Source organism: Oryctolagus cuniculus, chromosome 12, assembly GCF_051225735.1.
Source record: "Oryctolagus cuniculus isolate XC-2025 breed Fujian yellow rabbit chromosome 12, ASM5122573v1, whole genome shotgun sequence".
Classification (NCBI taxonomy): Eukaryota; Metazoa; Chordata; class Mammalia; order Lagomorpha; family Leporidae; genus Oryctolagus; species Oryctolagus cuniculus.
In genome coordinates, this window is record NC_142878.1 from 40,369,199 (window position 1) to 40,390,041 (window position 20,843).

The 20,843-nt window shown below is 42.1% G+C and overlaps 1 protein-coding gene across 25 annotated transcripts in view; it reads right to left on the minus strand.

Annotated features, from left to right (window-relative positions):
• PRORP (protein only RNase P catalytic subunit) overlaps positions 1–20,843 on the minus strand; it is a 154,764-nt gene that overhangs the window by 65,123 nt on the left and 68,798 nt on the right. The window contains exon 7 of one of the 25 annotated variants that reach the window (XM_089309751.1): positions 5,641–6,359. The exons of 20 other annotated variants lie outside the window; for them this stretch is intronic. In XM_089309751.1, coding sequence (XP_089165877.1) covers positions 6,216–6,359 — 144 coding nt within the window. In that variant the 3' untranslated portion in view covers positions 5,641–6,215. Of the gene's footprint in view, positions 1–5,640; positions 6,360–14,113; positions 14,215–15,030; positions 15,181–20,843 lie in introns of those variants that run through there. 4 more of the 25 variants (XM_089309750.1, XM_089309754.1, XM_089309753.1 and 1 more) reach the window with 4 other exon arrangements.

The window sequence follows — 20,843 nt, forward strand, 5'->3', positions numbered from 1 at the left end:
ATCTACCACAGCCAGAGTTAGGCCAGGTTGAAGCAAGGAGCCGGGAACTCCATCTGGATCTCCCATGTGGTTGGCAGGGACCCAAGTACTTGGGCTATTATCCATGTGTCCCTGTGTCCCAGGGACATTAGCAGGAAGCTGCCTGGAAAGTGCAGAGCGGCTGGGACTCCAACCAGGCACTCTGATATGGGAGGTAGGTGTCCTAAGCAGTGGGTTAATCTGTTGCATCACAACACCCACAACATGTAGAATTTTAATTTTTGTCTTTGAGGCTTTCTTATTTTCAGGTTTTCTAAAATAAATACAAACTACTTTAATAATAATATTTAAAAATGTCAGTAACACCAAGAATTTGTTTTATATCATCTTATCTAAATAAATAAGGAATCAGACACTATTTCTCAAGAGTCTGAAGGTACAAAATAAGCTCAGATTCTGTGTTCAGTTTCCCTTTGAGAAAATGCTAAGAAACCTGCAGTTGTGGCATAATGGGTTAAGCTGCTGCCTGTGACATCCTACATGGGCGCCAGCTGGAGTCCTGGCTGCTCCACTTCTGATCTAGCTCCCTGCTAATGTGCCTCCCACCATCCCTGGTTGTGGCCATCTGGGGAGTGAACCAGAGGATGGAAGATCTCTCTCTGTTTCTCCTTCTTTCTCTCTCTGTAACTCTTTCAAATAAATAAAATAAAACTTAAAAAAAAAATGCTAAAGCCTTGAGAAATACCAAAGCATCCTCTTTCGGACGTAATGCATTGCTCTTCTCAGGGAACCTGCTTGAATCACGAAGTTTTTAGAGTCGAAAGAATGTTTAGAGATTTTACATCTGGTGTCCTCATTTTACAAATAAGGATACTGAGGCTCAAAATGGACAAGAAACCACCCATGAGCATAAAGGGAGGTTACAACAGAGCTGAAAACTGCACCTTACATCAGAGTCTAACCTAAACTTATTTTTTCCAATCTTTACTTAATAAACATTTCATGCAGCAGAGAAAGAAACAAAAATCCAGTGCTCTTCAATCTTCGGTGCACTCTAAAAGCACTCAGCTGTGGTGCAGTGGGTAAAGCCACTACCCACGATGCTGGCATCCTGTATGTGCACCAGTTTATGTCTCAGTTGCTCCACTTCAGATCCAGGTCCCTGCTAATGGCCTGGGAAAAGCAGCAGAAGATGACTCAAATGTTTGGGCCCCTGACACCCACATGGGAGACCCAGATGAAACTCCTGGCTCCTGGCTTCAGCCTGGCCCAGCTCTGGCAGTAGCAGCCATCTGGGGATTGAACCAGCAGATAGAAGATCTCTCTCTATATATATATAATCCTAACTTTCAAATAAATAAATAATCTTAAAAATAAAGAAAAAGAAACTCTAGGCACCCAGCTACTTAAAAGTCCTATTTTAGAAAAGCATGTCTATTCTTGCCTGTTACTAGATACAAATCAGAAAAAAAAAAAAAAAATTATAGAACCTCACAACCTCTGCATTTGTCTACTAATAATACATCCTTCTAAAAAGAAGCAACGAGACATTTAATTCTAGAAAACAAAATCTTAATAAAAATGGCACAATATTTGGGGCTTCTGAGAAAATTTATGATCATATAATTGAATTAATGCATGGGACGTTATTCTGGAGTAAAGTCTTACAATTTTATTATGTATGTTGTTTTATGAATAGCTAATCATTAAAATAAATAGTACATAAATCTTCCCCAAAATAATAAAGAGCCTGTTATTTTAGCTTTTGTCATGCTCCCACTCTTAGATCTCAGTACCATCTTTGCTTCCCAAAGTATTCTTTGAAGAACACCTTATTTATTTAGATAAGATGATATAAAACAAATTCTTGGTGTTACTGACATTTTTAAATATTATTATTAAAGTAGTTTGTATTTATTTTAGAAAACCTGAAAATAAGAAAGCCTCAAAGAACAAAAAGAATAATAGGCCGGCGCCGCGGCTCACTAGGCTAATCCTCCACCTAGCGGTGCCGGCACACTGGGATCTAGACCCAGTCAGGGCGCCGGATTCTTTCCCGGTTGCCCCTCTTCCAGGCCAGCCCTCTGCTGTGGCCCGGGAGTGCAGTGGAAGATGGCCCAAGTGCTTGGGCCCTGCACCCCATGGGAGACCAGGAGAAGCACCTGGCTCCTGCCTTCGGATAGGCGCGGTACGCCACAGCGCGCCAGCTGTGGCGGCCATTGGAGGGTGAACCAACGCAAAGGAAGACCTTTCTCTCTGTCTCTCTCTCTCACTATCCACTCTGCCTGTCGACTTGCTTTACTAAAGAAAACTGGAGGAAATTGTTTTGTTCTTTTTTTCAAAAGCTCAGCAGCTGTAACTTCATAGTCTAGAAATCTAAATTAATTTGCTTATCTAATATCTAAATTGGGCAACACTGTTTTTCATGATCTGTAATTTTTTTAATTATCTTAAGTCTTGTAATCACGTATTTAGAAATTTTGTGCTGATAGTTTATCTCTTCTGATTTAGTCCTTTCAATGAGTTGGCAAAAGCACCACTACTGAACACAAATATACAGTAGTTCCTCAATTTTATGTGTTTCCAAATAGCTGTTTATAGACAATCCTGAATTATAACTTAGTCTAAGGTAGTAAAAGAAGTCACAAGTAAAACTTATTACTCTATCTGGTCATGATTACTTGCAAAGCACCTGATCTTTTAGATCACCTATAAAATGTGAGGGGTGTTAAATATTCTTTACTGGATATACATAAATCACACCAAATGCCTTTTAATAAATAAAAGGCAGCAGTTTAGGTACAGGAAATTCTAATTAGATTGGCAAAGCTAAGACCAGAAGTACTAAGTCCATATTTCTACCTATCTTCAGCTCTTGCCTTTAGCAGGTGAAGAACACAAACTGGAACATAAGTGAGTCCTACTCAGTTCTGAGACAGTGAAGAGATTTCCCCAGTATTTAAATATAAATCCAATCTCCTGACAGATTTTCAGATGGCATTCAAAATTTTTGCAAAAAGTTGAACATTATTAATTAAGTTTATTCATATCCTTAAGAGGAAAACAGTGAGGGCATTTACTGAACTGGAACTACCGCCAATATTTCAACAAACCCAATCATATTTATATAACCACACATGGCAATCTTACTCAAATCAGGACTGTCAAAAATATTCTGTCAGCCATTCATGATCTGAATTCTTGCATATGAGAATTAAATTATGATGCATATAAAAAAGTCACAAGACATTCCTGTTTTGTAATAAATAAGGCAGTGGCCAACTATTACTCATTAGTAGTAATAGTTGAGATAAGCTATCAAGTCTGTCCTTTCATTCCTCTTAATGCCAGCAAAGATCATTTTGGTTCCAGGGATGTATTTCTTGGGATTCTCCAAATACTCCAGCAGAGTGTTCTGTCCCAGGTGACACCTTTGTTCTTGTTGGCAGCTGTGTAAAAGAACCCAATGGCCTGAACTTGTCTTCTGCCCAAACAAATCACTGAGATTTGGTCCGGTCTTGTGCTTGCCTCCCTTTTCCACAGTATAGCACTGGGCACATTTCTGAACAAAAATCTTCTTGCCTTTTTCAACATCATCCATTTTTAATTTACTCATTTGTTGCTCATGCTTTAAAGGTCTGCATTAGGAAGCTGGGTGCCCTGTTCTCTCTAAATTGGACAACATTTTAAGTATTTCTAGTTAGTTACATGTGTTGATTTTTCAAGATAATTGACACTTATCAACCCGGGTGGACCTCTTCCTGCAAAATTCTGCCCTTTAGAATACTTGCTATTCCTGCCAGTTCTACTGACTCCCTAAAGTCTGCTCTATGGGCCCATCAAGACTCATTAACTACAAACTAAAAGTTAAAAACAAAAAACAACCGGCTGGCACTGCTGCTCACTAGGCTAATCTTCCGCCTTGCGGCGCCAGCACACCGGGTTCTAGTCCCGGTCGGGGCGCCGGATTCTGTCCCGGTTGCCCCTCTTCCAGGCCAGCTCTCTGCTGTGGCCCGGGAAGGCAGTGGAGGATGGCCCAAGTACTTGGGCCCTGCACCCTATGGGAGACCAGGAGAAGTACCTGGCTCCAGCCATCGGATCAGCGCGGTGCGCCGGCCGCAGCGTGCCGGCCGTGGCGGCCATTGGAGGGTGAACCAACGGCAAAGGAAGACCTTTCTCTCTGTCTCTCTCTCACTGTCCACTCTGCCTATCAAAAAATAAAAATAAAAAAAAAAAACCAAGATGTATCTGATTTCCAATATATTTTATATGAATTATGACTCTACCTCATTTTCTGGATCAAATATAACAAAGTGGAGAATGAGATGAAGTATCTTCATGATCAACACTGAACATACATTTTGTTAGTGGAGAAAGGAAGATTATAGATGTTTTCAGAATTAATGGAGACTCAATTTATATTTTAAAGATACATTTTCTAGAAGAAATTCAAAGTTCTTTCTTCTAGTCAGTAAAACTTCGATTTGTAACACTTAGTCAATTTTGTCCATTTATGAGTTTGTGTGTGTATGCATGCATGCAGTTCTATGGGTTTTAATCACCACCACAAACTAGATAATAACTTTACCATTTATAAATTTTTAACTTTCATAATCCTGTGCTGGTTAATATTTGAAGTCTAGCATGTATTTTCTATAACAGAGACATTTAAAGATTTTATCTCATTTAAGCAGGGTTCCAGGAAAAACTAATGGGCTATAAACTAGAAGGAAAACCAGAGTAAAGTAATAACACTGCTGTAAGGAATGTAATTCAACTGAGTATAGAAGTCAAGAGAAATGATCGTAGAAGGAAAAAAAAAATCATACAAATGTTTTGATAAGGGACAGTAAAACAGGGTGTGGTGCGGTGGCACAGTGGGTTAAGCCATTGCTTATGATGCCAGCATCCCATATGGGAGTGTTGATTCTAGTCCTAGCTGCTCTGCTTTTGATCCAGTTCCCCACTAATGTGTCTGGGAAAGCAGTGGAGGGTGGCCTGAGTGCATGGAGCACTACCACACATCTGAGAGACCCAGATGGAGTTCCTGGATTTGTCCTGGCTGTAGTGGCCATTTGGGCAGTGAACCAATGGACAGGAGATATCTCCCTGGTTCTGCTTCTCCCTCTCCCTCTCTCTCTGTAACTGCCTTTCAAATATATAAATAAATCTTTAAAAAAAATAAAGCTAAAAATGGCCTCAACATTAAAGAGTTTAATTAGGGTTTTCTGTGATGAACATAATTACAGTAGTCCTTCTTTATCTGCAGTCTCTCTTTCTGAGCTTTCAGCTACCTGTGGTCAGCTGTAGTACAAAAATATAAATGAAAAATTCCAGAAATAAAAAATTCATAAATTTAAAACTACACTGTTCTGAGCAGCGTGATGAAATCTCATGCTGTTCTGCTCCCTTCTGCCTGAGACATGAATCATCCTTTTATCCAGTATATACATACTGTACACACTACTTACCCATTAGTCACTTTGTAGCTGTCTCAGTTACCAGATTGACTGTCATGATATCACAGTGCTGTGTTCCAGTAATGCTTATTTTACTTAACAATGGCCCTAAAGAGCAAAAGTAGTGTTGCTGGCAATTCAGACATGCCAAACACAAGTTGTAAAGTGCTTTCTTTAAGTGAAAAGGTAAAAATACATTAAGTTTTTTTTTTCTTAAAGATTTATTTATTTGAAAGGCAGAGTTACAGAGAGAGAGAGAGAGAGAGAGAGATTGATCTTGTACTGTCGCTCCCCCTCTTCGTGGAGGAACGACACAGGACCCTGCGCTGTTCTTTCGTCTGCTCGGCCCTCCCCGGGTTTGCTGCTGGTTCTTCCCGGGTTGGCTACTATCCCTTCCACCTCCGTGGAAGGGCAGTTCCCCCTGGCCACATTCCCCACTTCCGCAGGGGAGCGGCACACCGCCGGCCGGCTCTCTTGGGGGCAGCACAGGTGTTCCCCTTAGATGTTCCTCTTAGATGTTCCCTGGTGCATGCCGTCTCTCTCCTCCTTTATAGTCCTCCTCCGCCAATCCCAACTCGGCTGCCCACACGCCGAGTACGCTGCTCTCCTCCAATCAGGAGCAAGTCCTGCTGTTTATTGGTTGAACTGGAGGCAGCTGGGTAGAAGCTGTTTTCTCCTCTCCCAGCGCCATATTGTGGGAGAGCAGATGCATAGAATAAGTCTTAATTCCAGTAACTTAGTCCAGTCCGAGCTGCTCCCCACATTGTACCTGCTGATTCACTCCCCAAAAGGCTGCAAAGGCCAGAGCTGGGCAGGTCTGAAGCCACGAGCCAGGAGCTTCTTCTCAATCTCCCATATGGGTGCAGGGGCCCAAGCACTTGGGCCATCTTCCACTGCCTTCCCAGGTGCATTAGCAGGGAGCTGGATCAGAAGAAATAGAGCAGCTGGCACTTGAACCAGTGTCCAGTTTTACCCACTATGCCACAGCACCAGCCCACATTAAGATATTTTAAGAGATGGAGACCACATTTATATCAACTTCATTATAGTATATTGTTATAGTTGTTCTATTTTACTATTGGTTATTATCATTCATCTTTACATGCCTAATTTATAAATTAAACTTTATTATAGGTATTCGTGTATAGGAAAAAAAAATCCATTGATTCACTTCCCAAATGCTCACAACAGCCAGGCTTTACCTTGTCAAAGCCAGGAGCTGAAAACCCTATTCTGGGTCTTCCATGCAGGTGGCAGGGGCCCAAGTACTTTGTGGAATGCCAGTGTCACAACTTAGCATCTTACACACCACAACAAATGCTCACTCCCATACTATTACTTTAGAAATGAGAAAAGCAAGCTCATCTTACCTAAGGTCACCCCATCAGTAAACAGTGATGGTCAGGTAGTGTGTGGTTCTCTTGCCTTCTTACATGTGATGGTGGTGCTGGTCTACCGACTTATGCGATGGAGAGGGAAGGCTGATTTCAGGTTAGGGATGGATACTTAGGAATGCTCTATTATCTGGAGTTACAATTGTCGCTCCCCCTCTTCGTGGAGGAACGACACAGGACCCTGCGCTGTTCTTTTGTCTGCTCGGCCCTCCCCGGGTTTGCTGCTTGTTCTTCCCGGGTTGGCTACTGACCCTTCCACCTCCGTGGAAGGGCGGTTCCCCCTGGCCACTTTCCCCACTTCCGCAGGGGAGCGGCACACCGCCGGCCGGCTCTCTTGGGGGCTGCACAGGTGTTCCCCTTAGATGTTCCTCTTAGATGTTCCTGGTGCATGCCGTCTCTCTCCTCCTTTATAGTCCTCCTCTGCCAATCCTAACTCGGCTGCCCACACGCCGAGTACGCTGCTCTCCTCCAATCAGGAGCAGGATCAGCTCCTGGAGGTCAGCACTCAAGTTGGCAAGAGGCAGCTGCGTGGAAGCTGTTTTCTCCTCTCCCAGCGCCATATTGTGGGAGAGCAGATGCATAGAATAAGTCTTAATTCCAGTAACTTAGTCTAGTCCGAGTTGCTCCCAGTTGCTCCCCACAACAATGTTTAAATCTAGTGTTTGTTGTTAGGAATATAAAGCTGTATAAAATAACTACGGGCACAAACCAAGTAAATCCGGCCAGTACTGAAAACAGAAGTCTCAGGACCAGCGTGTGGCACGGCAGGTTTGGCCAGGGCCCTAAAGCCCTGCATCCCACATGAGCACAGGTCTGAGTCTTGGCTGCTCCACTTCCAACCTAGCTCCCTACTAATGCGCCTGGGAAAGCAACAGAAGATGGTTCAAGTGCTTGGGCCCCTGCCACCTATGTTCACACCATGGATGGAGTTCCAGGCTCTTGGCTGTAACCTGGCCTAGACTTGGTCACTGTGGCCATTTGGGGAGTCAACGAGTAAATGGAAAATCTTTTTCTCTCTCTGTAACTTTGCCTTTCAAATAAATAAATAAATAAATTTTTAAAAAAAACATATTTAGAAAAGGAAACAAACAGAAGTCCCAACCAGTAAACAGTGAGTTAGTGAAAAACTACTATAGCTATGTGCAAAAACGTACACTAAAGGGAGTCAGCAAACATTCCTTAAGTCAGAAAACACGCTTGGAGTTAAACATTCATTTAACATTTTTTCTGTATACCTACCACACGCTAAACACTGTGCTGGATGCTGAGATTTCTAAAACAAAGACTAGTCCCTGCTACCAAGGAGCTTAGATCACTGCAATGTGTGACTGGTGTCACCACAGAAGAGGATGCACAGGAGGGGCCAAGCACCCAGAGTGAACAGTGTGCATGTGCATGGGTTGCAGAAGACTTCTTAGGGAGGATTAGTCAAACTAAAGTCGTATGAATAAAGACACAAAACTACGGTGATAGTACTCTTACAAGCTTGGAATTGTTTGGCAGATTGTCAGCATTTCCTATATCAAAATTGTGTCAATATCTAATTAAAACAAACAAAACCACTGATAACTTTCACTGATGCTGTTTCTCTGTGTTTAAATAGAGTTGATGTGTAGAAGTTAGCAAGGTCCATGGAGATAGAGAACAAAGTGTTATTTGGCTCAGGCTCTGGGGTCAAGAAACCAATTCTGACCCTTACTATCTCTGAATTGATGTTAGGTGGGTATCTTGACTTCTCTGACCCTCAGTTTCTACATCTGTAAAATGAAAATAACACCTTAAAAGACTGTTGTGGGGATTAAATGAGATAATGCATATAAGACAGTCAAAAGTTTTTGGCATATGTGAAATTCTTAAATGTTAGTTAAAACTCAGAAAAACAACAGATGCTGGTGCTATTATAAATAAATTAGCTGAAAATATTATAAAAGCTTAATGTTTCTGAACAACTGGGCAAAAATACTAGTTTGAACCACAGGAAAATCTAAGAAATGTTCCTTATAGTTCCTGTTCACAGAGGTACTGGCACAATAAACATGTTGATCAGATTCGGTCTTCATTTAGACAATACTGTCTTTTTTTATTTTCTCCTAAAGAATATAAAACTCTTGAGGATAGGGACTATGCTTCTTTCAGGTTTGTACTTCTGACACATCTATGAAAGAGGCTCTCAAAAAACATTCAATGAATTAAATAACTAGAATATATTCAGATCAATGCAGTTGGGGTTCATGGAAATAGGCTATATAAATTTAATGTCTTTGTAGAACAGTTGTAGCTCTCAACATATGTTAAAATCAAAGTAAGGCCAGCGCCGCAGCTCAGTAGGCTAATCCTCCGCCTTGCGCCGCCGGCACACCGGGTTCTAGTCCCAGTCGGGGCACCGGATTCTGTCCCGGTTGCCCCTTTTCCAGTCCAGCTTTCTGCTGTGGCCCGGGAAGGCAGTGGAGGATGGCCCAAGTGCTTGGGCCCTGCACCCCATGGGAGACCAGGAGAAGCACCTGGCTCCTGCCTTCGGATAGGCGCGGTATGCCAGCCGCAGCGCGCCAGCCGTGGCGGCCATTGGAGGGTGAACCAACGGCAACGGAATACCTTTCTCTCTGTCTCTCACTGTCCACTCTGCCTGTCAAAACAAACAAACAAACAAACAAACAACAACAACAACAACAAAAAAAAAAACAAAAGAATGAACATGTGTTTAGTGTAACTAGTTAAGTCGCCACTTGGGACATCTGCATCCCACACTGGAGTGCTGGTTTGAGTCTCAGCACTGTTTCCCATTCAGCTCTTTGCTAATGTGCCTGGGAAGTAGCAGATCATGGTTCAAGCACTTGAGTCTCTGCCACTGGCATGGGAGACCAGGATGGAGTTCCTGGCTCCTGGCTTTAGTCTGGGCAGCCCCGGCTGTTGCGGCCGTTTGGGAAGAAAGTTGGAAGATCCCTTTTTCTCTCTCTCTCCTTCTCTGTCACTCTGCCTTTCAAATAAAAAACTTAAGAAGAATATGTAATAAAAATAAAGTCTCTTTCTATACTCTGGACAGCCAGTTCCCCTATGTGCAGAAAAAAATACATTTCTGACTTTCAAAATATGGTCCTGGCCTAGCCTACCATACCTCTCCTTCCATTACACAAGGCTTTAAGAACACTCAAATGCTTACTGTTTCTTTTGATCCCCTCCATGTCCCCATACACACACTAGGTCCATTCTGTTCTTACTGGAATGGCTTTCGTAAAGCCCTGACTGAATCAGCATTCTGGTACATAATTGGCATGGACACACCACAAAGAACAAAAATTTGATGAGGGAATGATCAGTTAGATCAAAAAGCTTTCTCTTTCGAAGTTCCACAGCACTTTATTGCCAACAAGTCTGGTTGCTCCAAAAGTGGAGGATCCATGCCTGAGGCAAGTGTTCCCACACAACAGGGCTCAATATAAACCACAAAAAGAATAAAAGGAAGAGCTCTCGCGCTGAGAGTTGGGAAGTGAGTTCTCTGCTGGAGAACAAAATGACTTGCCCCTAGTCTGAGAGGACCTCGCTTTTCCCTGCTTCCTCTGACCTACAGCCTCTCATCCTCTTCCAGAGCTGGGAGAATCTCCTTCTCTCTCTTGTTAACTTCCTCCATGCTTATCTTTTCTCTGTCTAAAAGTTTTGGGATTTCTTGCTTTCCTGATTCCCAAATCCTGTGTTTATATCAGGATTACCACAGATATAGTCACTGGCAAGTTGTGAGGCTACTTATTCCGTCTTCATTCCTGGGGCTTGTATGTACTTAGGTGCCATATCTCAAATAGCAGTAACAAGGTGTCTTTTTTTTACCCCAGCCTGTGTTGCAAGTTTGTGGAATTTCACTTACTCCAGCTTTATACAATAAATCTGGCTTTGACCCCATCTTGTGTGGCATGTCTATATTATCTCAAAGGAGCTGAGTTTCCTGCCTCTAAGCCTGTTCCAAGATTCAGAGCTAAGCAGGGCTGTGGCTTCTACCCTATGAAGATTTTGGTTGCAATGCTTTGTTATGTTTTGTTCTTGAGATTGGCAATCTTCTCAGTTTTCTATTTCTATATTTCATCTTCATTGCTATCTGTCTGATGCAAATTGTGAACCTTGGTAACAATCTTCACTGGAAATCAGTGATCTGCTTTCTGTACTTCAGCCAGAAATATACTTTCAAAACACAATTTTGATACCTTGCTTCCTACTCTTAGGAAAAACACAAATTCTTCAAGTCAACAAGATCTGGCCCCTTCCAGTCTCTACTCTCCATTCACTCTCTTAGTCCCTTGTATCTCCCCACCACAGGAACTTCACACACCGTATTCCAAATAAAACTCTCTTTTCATCCTTCTTTATTGGACTCTCACTCATCCCTTTGATGCTCAGTTTCTATTTCTTCAAGGAAACCATCTGATCTCTGATCTCCTTGTCTACATCAGATTTTTTCTTAAATGCCTTCACAGCCACCATGTATCTTTGGTTTTTGTGTACCACTTATTATAACTGTAATTTTACATGAGTTTCTGTTATTACATTAATGATGGGCCATAAGTTCCATAAGGGCAAAGACCATATCTGTGTTTATGATTGTATTATATGTTTACCTTTGTATTCTTAACATAGCTGTTGAATGACTGAAAGAAAATTCAAATTCTTCCAAATGCTAAAGTACTCCAACCCATGGTCACAAGTAACCCTTTCAACCCCCTATTCTACTACTAACAAACAGGTAAACTCTACTCTGGCTACTAGTGGTCAACTCACTATTCTTCAAGTATAGCTTTCCTTGCTTTTTCACATTTATGAAGAAATTTATTTCTCACTTCTCTAAAGGCTGGAAGTCTAAGGTCAAAGGGCTATATCTTTTGAGTACCTTGGACTATCATTTTCATTCATGGCTCAAACTATTGTCTCTACTGATAATATCTCTCACTAATTCTGCTTGATGGAAATTCATCACAAATGTCACCTTCAGGAAGCCTTACTCAATATCCATACCTGAGCCTCAATGTCTCTTATTTGTCTATGCATCTTATCAACTCTGCTAGGTTGTAAATTTCTTAAGAGCAAAGATTATCTATGGCCACTGACAGAACTATGCAACATAAGTTTTTACTTAATACTTATTGAGGGGCAGGCGCTGTGGCACAGCAGGTTAAAGCCCTGGCCTGAGGGACTGGCACTGTAGCGCAGCGGGTTAACACCCTGGCCTGAAGTGCCTGCATCCCATATGGAAACCAGTTTGAGTCCCGGCTGCTCCACTTCCGATCCAGCTCTCTGCTATGGCCTGGGATAGCAGCAGACGATGGCCCAAGTCCTTGGGCCCTTGCACCCTTGTGGGAGACCCGGAAGAAGCTCCTAGCTCCTGGCTCCTGGCTTCAGATCGGCACAGCTCCGGCCATTGTGGCCAATTGGGGAGTGAACCATTGGATGGAAGACCTCTCTCTCTCTGTCTTCCTCTCTCTGTGTAACTGTGACTTTCAAGCAAAATAAATAAATCTTAAAAAAAAAAAAAAAAAAAAAAAAAAAGCCCTGTCCTAAAGTGCCTGCATCCCATTTGGGGGCCGATTCTGGTCCTGGCTGCTCCTCTTCCGATCCAGCTCTCTGCCAAGGCCTGGGAAAGCAGTGGAGGACAGCCCAAGTCCTTGGGCCCCTGCATCCACTTGGGAGACCCAAAGGAAGCTCCCAGTTCCTGGCTTCAGACTGCAGCGGTTCCGGCCATTGTGGCTATCTGGAGAGTGAACCAACAGATGGAAGACCTCTCTCTCTCTGTCTCTACCTCTCTATAACTCTTTCAAATAAATAAAATAAATCTTAAAAAAAATACCTATTGAATGAATTTGGGCATAGATAATAAAATTTATTTAATAAAGTTGATTTACTTTAATTGTAGAAGACAACGAGCTTATCAGAAAGTCACTATGCTAAAATTAAATCATATCAAATAGAATGTTCATATAAAATCAAAACTGAAAAATGGCACTGTGGCTTAGCAAGCAAAGCTGTTGCCTGCAGTGCCAGCCTCCCATATGGGTGCCAGTTCAGGACCCAGCTGCTCCGCTTCCGATCCAGCCCTCTGATATGGCCTAGGAAAGCAGTGGAGGATGGCCCAAGTCTTTGGGCCCCTACAACTGCAACTGTGTGGGAGATCTGGAAGAAGCTCCTGGCTCCTGGCTTTGGATTGGCTCAGCTCCGACCATTGTGGCCCTTTGAAAGTGAACCAGAGGATGGAAGACAACTCTCTCTCTCTCTCTCCCTCTCTCCCTCTCTCTGCCTCTGCCTCTCTGTAGCTCTACCTTTCAAATAAATAAATCTTAAAAAAAAAAAAAAACTGGTAGTTTTTGAGTTATGTTAAACAATCGGTGTGTATATTGTATTGAGCTAAAAATAACATAGAAGGCAGATAAAAGAACACATAGGACATAGTTTCTAAAGTGGCACAAATTGTAAATAAAGCTCTATTGAAAATTTATCCTTTCTGCTATTAAATCTTGCAATACCCTAATTTCCAAATGGAGTGGCAAGACTTTTTTTTATTTTTATTTTTTTGACAGATAGAGTTAGTGAGAGAGAGAGAGAAAGATCTTCCCTCTGTCGGTTCACTCCACAAATGGCCACCACAGCCGTCGCCGTGCCGAAGCCAGGAGTCAGGTGCTTTCTCTTGGTCTCCCATGCGGGTACAGGGGCCCAAGCACTTGGGCCATCCTCCACTGCCCTCCTGGGCCACAGCAGAGAGCTGGACTGGAAGAGGAGCAACTGGGACTAGAACCCGGAGCCCATATGGGATGCCGGCGCCACAGGCGGAGGATTAACCAAGTGAGCCACTGCACCGGCACCAACCCGAGAGCTTAAACTTCTAAGAGTTCTTTGGAAGAGGGAGGAGTTGCATTGAGGCTTAAGAGCAGGTAGAATTTCTTCCTCCTGGAGCTGGAAAATAATTGGTGGCTACAATAGCGCTCTCATTGTGAGACTATGCCACCTCCAGGGGAATCGGAGAGGGGTTTCTTTGAATTGGAACGTCTAAGTGCATGGGTTGGTAGGTCAAAGGAGAGAGGAAGGACACAAAGATAAAGGCTCAAAGGGCACAGAGCTGAAATTGTAATAGAGATCCAGTAAGAAAGAAATCAGTGTTGAAGCAGCAGAACAATGAGACAATGGGAAAGTTTCCTATCACTTCAACAGCAACACACCAAAACAGCTACATGCCTTTCCATGGAAAACACATAAAAGGCAGTCTCTGTCTGTAATACAATGTTTACAATCTTGTTAGAAGACTTACACACTTAGAACTGTTGAAAATGAATCTCCAGTAATCTTCAAATGCCAAAGTAATCATTGCAATTACATAAAATAACTGGGCAGAAGTACAATTTCACCAGTTTAGCCTAAATAGTGAAAAATATGGGGACAAACACAATTAATGCAAAATAACCAAGAGATTTAACCTTATCAAGTATGGAAAAGAGTTCTCAAGTTCTAAAGCATTTTGAACCGCAGAAATGATAAGTTCTTTCCTTTGCATTTCCATTGACTCTAAAAATAAACCTTTATTATTTTCCAAGTTACAAAAAAAACTTCTTTAAAAAGAACTCTAGCATCACATAAGTATATAATATTGAAAGCAAACATCCTATATACCCTTCTCCCCTTTGCTGATTAACTAGTATTTTCAGTTCAGTAAGAACCCCTTTTTAATTACCTGAGACACAGTAATGAAAGAGCTGCTCTAAACAAGTTTATATTAATTATTTCAATTTCTCCCTTCATCTATACCCTTTCTACTCCATTGTTAAGGAAACAAAAAGAAAATGCAAAATATATGCTGGTCTCCCAAAACAGGCAATCCATAAATATGATTAATCCTGAAAAAAAGATCATAAGATGACTGGGAAAAACTGGGACATTAAGTGGCAGAAAAAGTATTACTTGATTTTGAAAAGTTAGTACAAGTAGAAAAATACTAATATTTCCTTTAATTGCCCTTGATAATTAAAAAAAAAAAAAGAGTAACACTGTTCTCCCTCAAAGAAGACTAAAAAAAGACTAAGATAAAAAAAAAATACTGGGGCGGGAGTTTGGTATTTAAGGCTTCTTGGAATGCCTACACCCCAATTTGGAGTGGCTGGGTTTGAGTCCCAGCTTCCTCTGATTCCAGCTTCTTGCTAATGCATACCCTCCGTGAAGGGGAGCAGAGAGGATGGCTCAAGTACTCGGGTCCCTGCCATCACAAAAGGGAACCCTAGACTGGATTCTAGGTTCTAGCTTCAGTCTGGTCCAGGCTTGGCTGTTGCAGGCATTTGAGGAGTGAACTTGTGGATGGAAGATCTCGGTCTCTCTTCCTGTCTCCATCTCTTTCAAAAAAATAAAAATAAAAATTTGAAAGAAAGGAAGGAAGGAGGGGAGGAAAGAAGAAAGAAAGGAGAGAAGCAGAGAAAGGAAGAAGAAAGTTGCACAAGATAAAGAATTCTATACAATATATATAAATATAGCCATATGTCTTGAGGAGATTTTGAGAAATGGATTGTTAGGCAACTTTGTTCTTAAATGAATATCATAGAGTATACTGATACAAAAAAAAAAAAACTATGATGTCACTACATGACATAATTTTATGGGACTACCATCATAAGTGTGGCCCAACACTGAAGGAATCAAGTGGTACCAGACTGTCTCTGCCCTCAAGGAAATGACAGAATGTAACTCCCCAGTTCTTTAAGTGTGGGCTGCTAACAGTGACTTCTCTCTGAGGAGTACATTATGGAAAGAGGGATAAAAGACTAACTCTACAGTGGAGGAACCACAGAAACACTCCTTTCATTAATCATCAAGACTGATGACAACAGTGGCAATCAGAGATGGTCTGAACTTCAACAGGAAGTGATGAGAGTGACACTCTGCGGTCTTCTTCCCCCAAACCCACAACTGAGAAAAACACAATACAAATCCCAGCTGAAGGACTACAAAATTGAATTCTACAAAATACCTGATCAATATGACTCAAAATTGTACAGGTTATCAAAACCAACAGGAGTCTGAGAAACTGTTGCAGCAAGGGGGAGCCCAGAGAGACATAATGACTAAATGTAATGTGGTATCCTGGTTGAGAACTCACGTGAAAAACAATCAGTAGGTAAAAGTTAAGAAAATCTGAATAAAGTATGGACTTTAGTTAACAATAATATATCAATATTGGTTTGCTAATTGTGACAAATGTACAGTATTAATATGTTAGTGACAGAAAAAACTAAACATGGGTATATGGGAATTCCTTTTACTATCTTTATAACCTTGCTGTAAAATCAATACTATTCTAAAAAAAAAAACCCTATCTTGAAAAATCTCAAAAATCTACAAAGGAAAAATGTATCATTGTCTTGGCTGGGAAGAATAAATATCACCAAACATCAACCTTCAGATTAATACAAAATGTAATGCCAAAAAAATTTTTTTTGTTTAGGGGCCAGCATTGTGGCGTAGTGGGTAAAGCCACTGCCTGTGATGGCAGTATCCCACATGGATGCCAGTTCAAGTCTCTGATTCTCCACTTCCAATCCAGCTCCCTGCCAATAGCTCAGGAAAGCAGCCAAATATATGGGCCATCCTTCCCTGCTTTCCCAGGCACATGAGCAGGGAGCTGGATGGAAAGTGGAGCACCAGAGACTTGAACTGGCATCCATGTGGGACGCTGCCATCACAGGCAGTGGCTTTACCTGCTATGCCACAAAGCCAGCCCTCCCCCCCCCAAAAATATATTTTTAAAAAGAATTTATCTAGTAGTTTGAGATCTAAGCTAGATCTTGCGTCATTATAGCAGTACAGTGGAATCAGAATAAGGGGCTGTGGAACACACTGAATATTGATCCTACCACTTATTGGCAAGGTGACAATCTCATTTCATCTTTTCAGCTTCAGTTTCCTCACTGTAAAAGGGAAACAATAATAGGATCTACCTTATGGGGTTGCAGATTACATGAGTCAATGCACAAGAAATAACAAATACAAATCAAACTACTAGATAAAATTATTCTTTTAAAATATATTTAAAATTCAGAGTCTGTTAGTTCCCCTCAGCTTTGGTGCACTTTCTGGTGCTTATCTCCATGGTTAATATGAAGACCATGAATGGGTTAAACTACAAACACAATTAGTGGTTAAAGATACCACAGTGTGTGGGTGCACATATGCAGATGTGGGGGAGGTCCCAGCTAATGCCTACAGCCAGGTATCCTTACACTAGTGACTCACTGAAGCTACAACTTAATTAAAAAGAATACAGTAAGAAGGCAAACATTAATGACATTTTTTCCCTCTGATAACCAGGTAATGGACAATGAAATGGAACTGCTAAAACAAAATACTAGAACATAATTAAGAATTTGGTAAACTTATGATATTTTCATAACTGCTGTGGCTCTGGGATTCTCATTTTCAAGTTCTTATTTTGGTAAAAGACTGATATGCTTAAAGTACTGTATGTCTATTTTGCAGAATTATTTTGGTTCATTGGTAGAGGAAGTGTTGTTTCCATCTATCTTCCAAGCTCAAATCCAGTATGGTTACCTATTACATCTTTCATAAACAGATGAGAGAAAAATTATTTTAAAGATTTATTTAAAAGGCAGCGTGACGAAGATAGAGAAATCTTCTATCCATTGTTTTATTTTTTTTTAATCTTTTTTTTTTTTTTTTTTTTTTGACAGGCAGAGTGGACAGTGAGAGAGACAGAGAGAAAGGTCTTCCTTTGCCGTTGGTTCACCCTCCAATGGCCGCCATGGCTGGCGCACCGCGCTGATCCGATGGCAGGAGCCAGGTGCTTCTCCTGGTCTCCCATGGGGTGCAGGGCCCAAGCACTTGGGCCATCCTCCACTGCCTTCCCGGGCCACAGCAGAGAGCTGGACTGGAAGAGGAGCAACCGGGACAGAATCCGGTGCCCCAACAGGGACTAGAACCCGGTGTGGCAGCGCCGCAAGGTGGAGGATTAGCCTAGTGAGCCGCGGTGCCGGCCCTATCCATTGTTTTATTCCCCAAATAGCCACAATAGCTGGGCTTGACCAGGCCAAAGCCAGGAGTCTGGAACTCCACAGGGGTGACTCAGGTGGCTAGCAGGGGCCCAAGCACTTGGACCATCTCCTACCATTTTCCCAAGCACATTAGCAAGGAGCTAGATTTAAAGTAGAAAAGCCTAAACTTGAACTAGTGCTCTAAAATGGGATGCTGGCATTGCAGGCAGATGCTTAACCTGCTGTGCCTTAATACTGACCCCAACAAAATTTTCAAAAGGTTTTTCTGGCATCCTTAACATGTACATCTCCTTTTTTGGCAAGAAGAGATTTATTATAATTGGAAAGTCTCTATATTAATTCTGTAACTTTCTATTTGCAGTTTTTAGGTATTTCTAGTTCAGCAAGACTTAAGAGGGAAAATGTTTTACTGATTAATTTGATGTCTGGTGGAGTTGGCAAGCCTGTCTTCAAATTAAAAAAGAGTATCAGAGTGAGCATTTGGCCTACCCATGAAGATGTGTGTACCCCACATATAAGAGTGCTTGGGTTGGATTCCTGGCTCTGTCACCTGACTTTAGTTCTCACCATTGTCAGACCTTGGGAGGCAGTGGTGATGGCTCAAGTCATTAGGTTCCCACCATCCTCATGGGAGACCTGGATTGTGCTCCCAGTTGCTGGCTCTGGCCCTGGCCCATCCTTTGACCACCGTGGGCATGTGGTGGAGAGAACCAGCAAGATGGGGGTGTTCCCTCTCTCAAAGAAATAGTACTTTCTCAGTACATTTGTGCTGCCATGATAAAATATGTAAGACTAAGTAATTTATGAAGAACAGAATTTATTTCCTTACAGTTATGGAGTGTGAGAAGTCCAAGATCAAGGTTCTAACAGATTTGGTGCCTGATGAGGGTATGGGTCTTTGCTTCCAAAGACAGCACCTTGAGTGCTCGGTCTTAATGTGGGGGGAAGGACAAAAGGGCAAAGGGGCTAAACTCACTCTGTCAAGCCCTTTACAAATAAAGATTTAGTTAGTTAGTTATCTGAAAGGTGGGGGTGGGGGAGGAGGAGGGAGGGAGAAAGGGAGGGAAAGAAAGAGAGAGAGATCTTCACACTCCTCACACCCCAAATGCCCACAACAGCTAGGGCTGGGCCAGGCTAGAGCCAGGAGACAGGAACTCCCATCTGGGTCTTGCATGTAGGTGGCAGGGACTCAGGTACTCCAGACATCATCTGCTGCCTCCTAGGCACATGCACAGGAAGCTGGATTGGTAGCCAGGACTAGAACCAGGCACTCCAGTATGGGATGCAGGCATCCCAAGCTGTGGCTTAACCTGTCATGCCACAGTGCTGGTCCATAGTGGTTTCATAAGGTGGGTAACTCCACCCATTAGGGCATGGCCTTTCTGGTCTAATCATCGCCTAGAAGTCCCACCTTGTAATACTGTTGCACTGGAGATTTAGTTTCAACATGAATTATGGAGCAGACATATTCAAACCACAACAAGTACCCACTCTATTTAAAAAACATCAAAGGCAATTCTGTCACTGTAAACTCATGCAAGTATCTTTTTCAAACTGCTTACTATATATCAGGGATATTATAAATATATATTCCTTTTCTAAAAACCAGACAAAAATAAAACTGTGATGAACTTAAAACTATAAATTATTTTTTAAAGATTGATTTATTTGAAAGGCAGAATTACAGAGAGAAAGACATTGAATACAGAATTAGAGAAGATCAACTGATCTTCTATCTGCTGGTTCACTCCTGCAATGGCCAGGGCTGGACTAGATCAAAGACAGGAGCCTGGAACTCCATCCGGGTCTCCCATGTGGGCAGAAGGGACCCAAGCATTTGGGCCATCTTCTAGAGCTTTCTTAGGCGCAATCGCAGGGAGCTCTATTGGAAGTAGAGCAGCTGAAGCTTGAACTGGAGCTCCTACGGGATGCCAGCATTATAGGCCAAGGCCAACCTGATGTGCCACAACACCAGCAACTGAAACTATAAATTTTTAAAACAAGGTCTAGCACTGTTGTGGGTTACTGTGGATCTGAAATGAAAACTCAGCTTATCCATTTCCCAAAAGGGTCAAAAGGCAAAACTCCTGCTATCAGGTCTTCTGACCAACTTCATACCATTAGTAGTAATGAGTTACTGAGACCTGTTTAGTATCTTCAGAGACTTCTATCAAGCTCATACATTGTTCTTCTGTTCTTCTGACACTTCTACTGCTCATGCTTACATAACCCATTCACCAGGTACCAAGAACATTGTGAATGGGGGCCCACACTGTGCCATAGTGGGTTAAGCTGCTGTCTGCAACACCAGCATCCCATGTGGGCACTGGTTCCTGTCCTGGCTGTTCCATTTCCAATCCAGCTCTGGGAAAGCAATGGTGGATGGCCTGAGTGGTTGGGACCCTGCACCCACATGGAAGATCTGGAAAAAGTTCCTGGATCCTGGATTCAGCTCGGCCCAGCCACAGCCATTGCAGCCATTGCAGGAGTTAACCAGGGGATGGACAATCTGTCTTTCTCTGTCTCTCCTTTCTTTAAAACTGCCTTTCAAATGATTAAAATTTTTTTTTAAAATAAGGTTGTGAATGGTACATAGAGTGCCCACATGACCTTGCACCACGAGGGTTCACAGGAGAAATTTCTTGGTTCCAATATCAGGAATAATACCTTTCCTGAATGATTTATTACTATTTCATCTTATGAATTAGGAGAATCTTAAAAATTAAGCCTTATAGTAGAAATAGCTTCCTTGGAAGATACACCACAATTGGGTGTGGCTTCAAACTCCCTATTCTCCAAAGTTCTGATCTCTCTTTTTTTCTCCCTTCTCCTAGCTCACTTCCTTTAATAATCTCTTGAGGTAAAGACTCTAGTGGGAGGGTGGAATGCTTATGAACAATGTGCACACAAGTAACAGTATGAGCTCCTGTTCTTCACACTTGATCTTAGCCAAAAGGCCAAGAAGTGATAAGCCCCTGCTCTTACACGTTCAC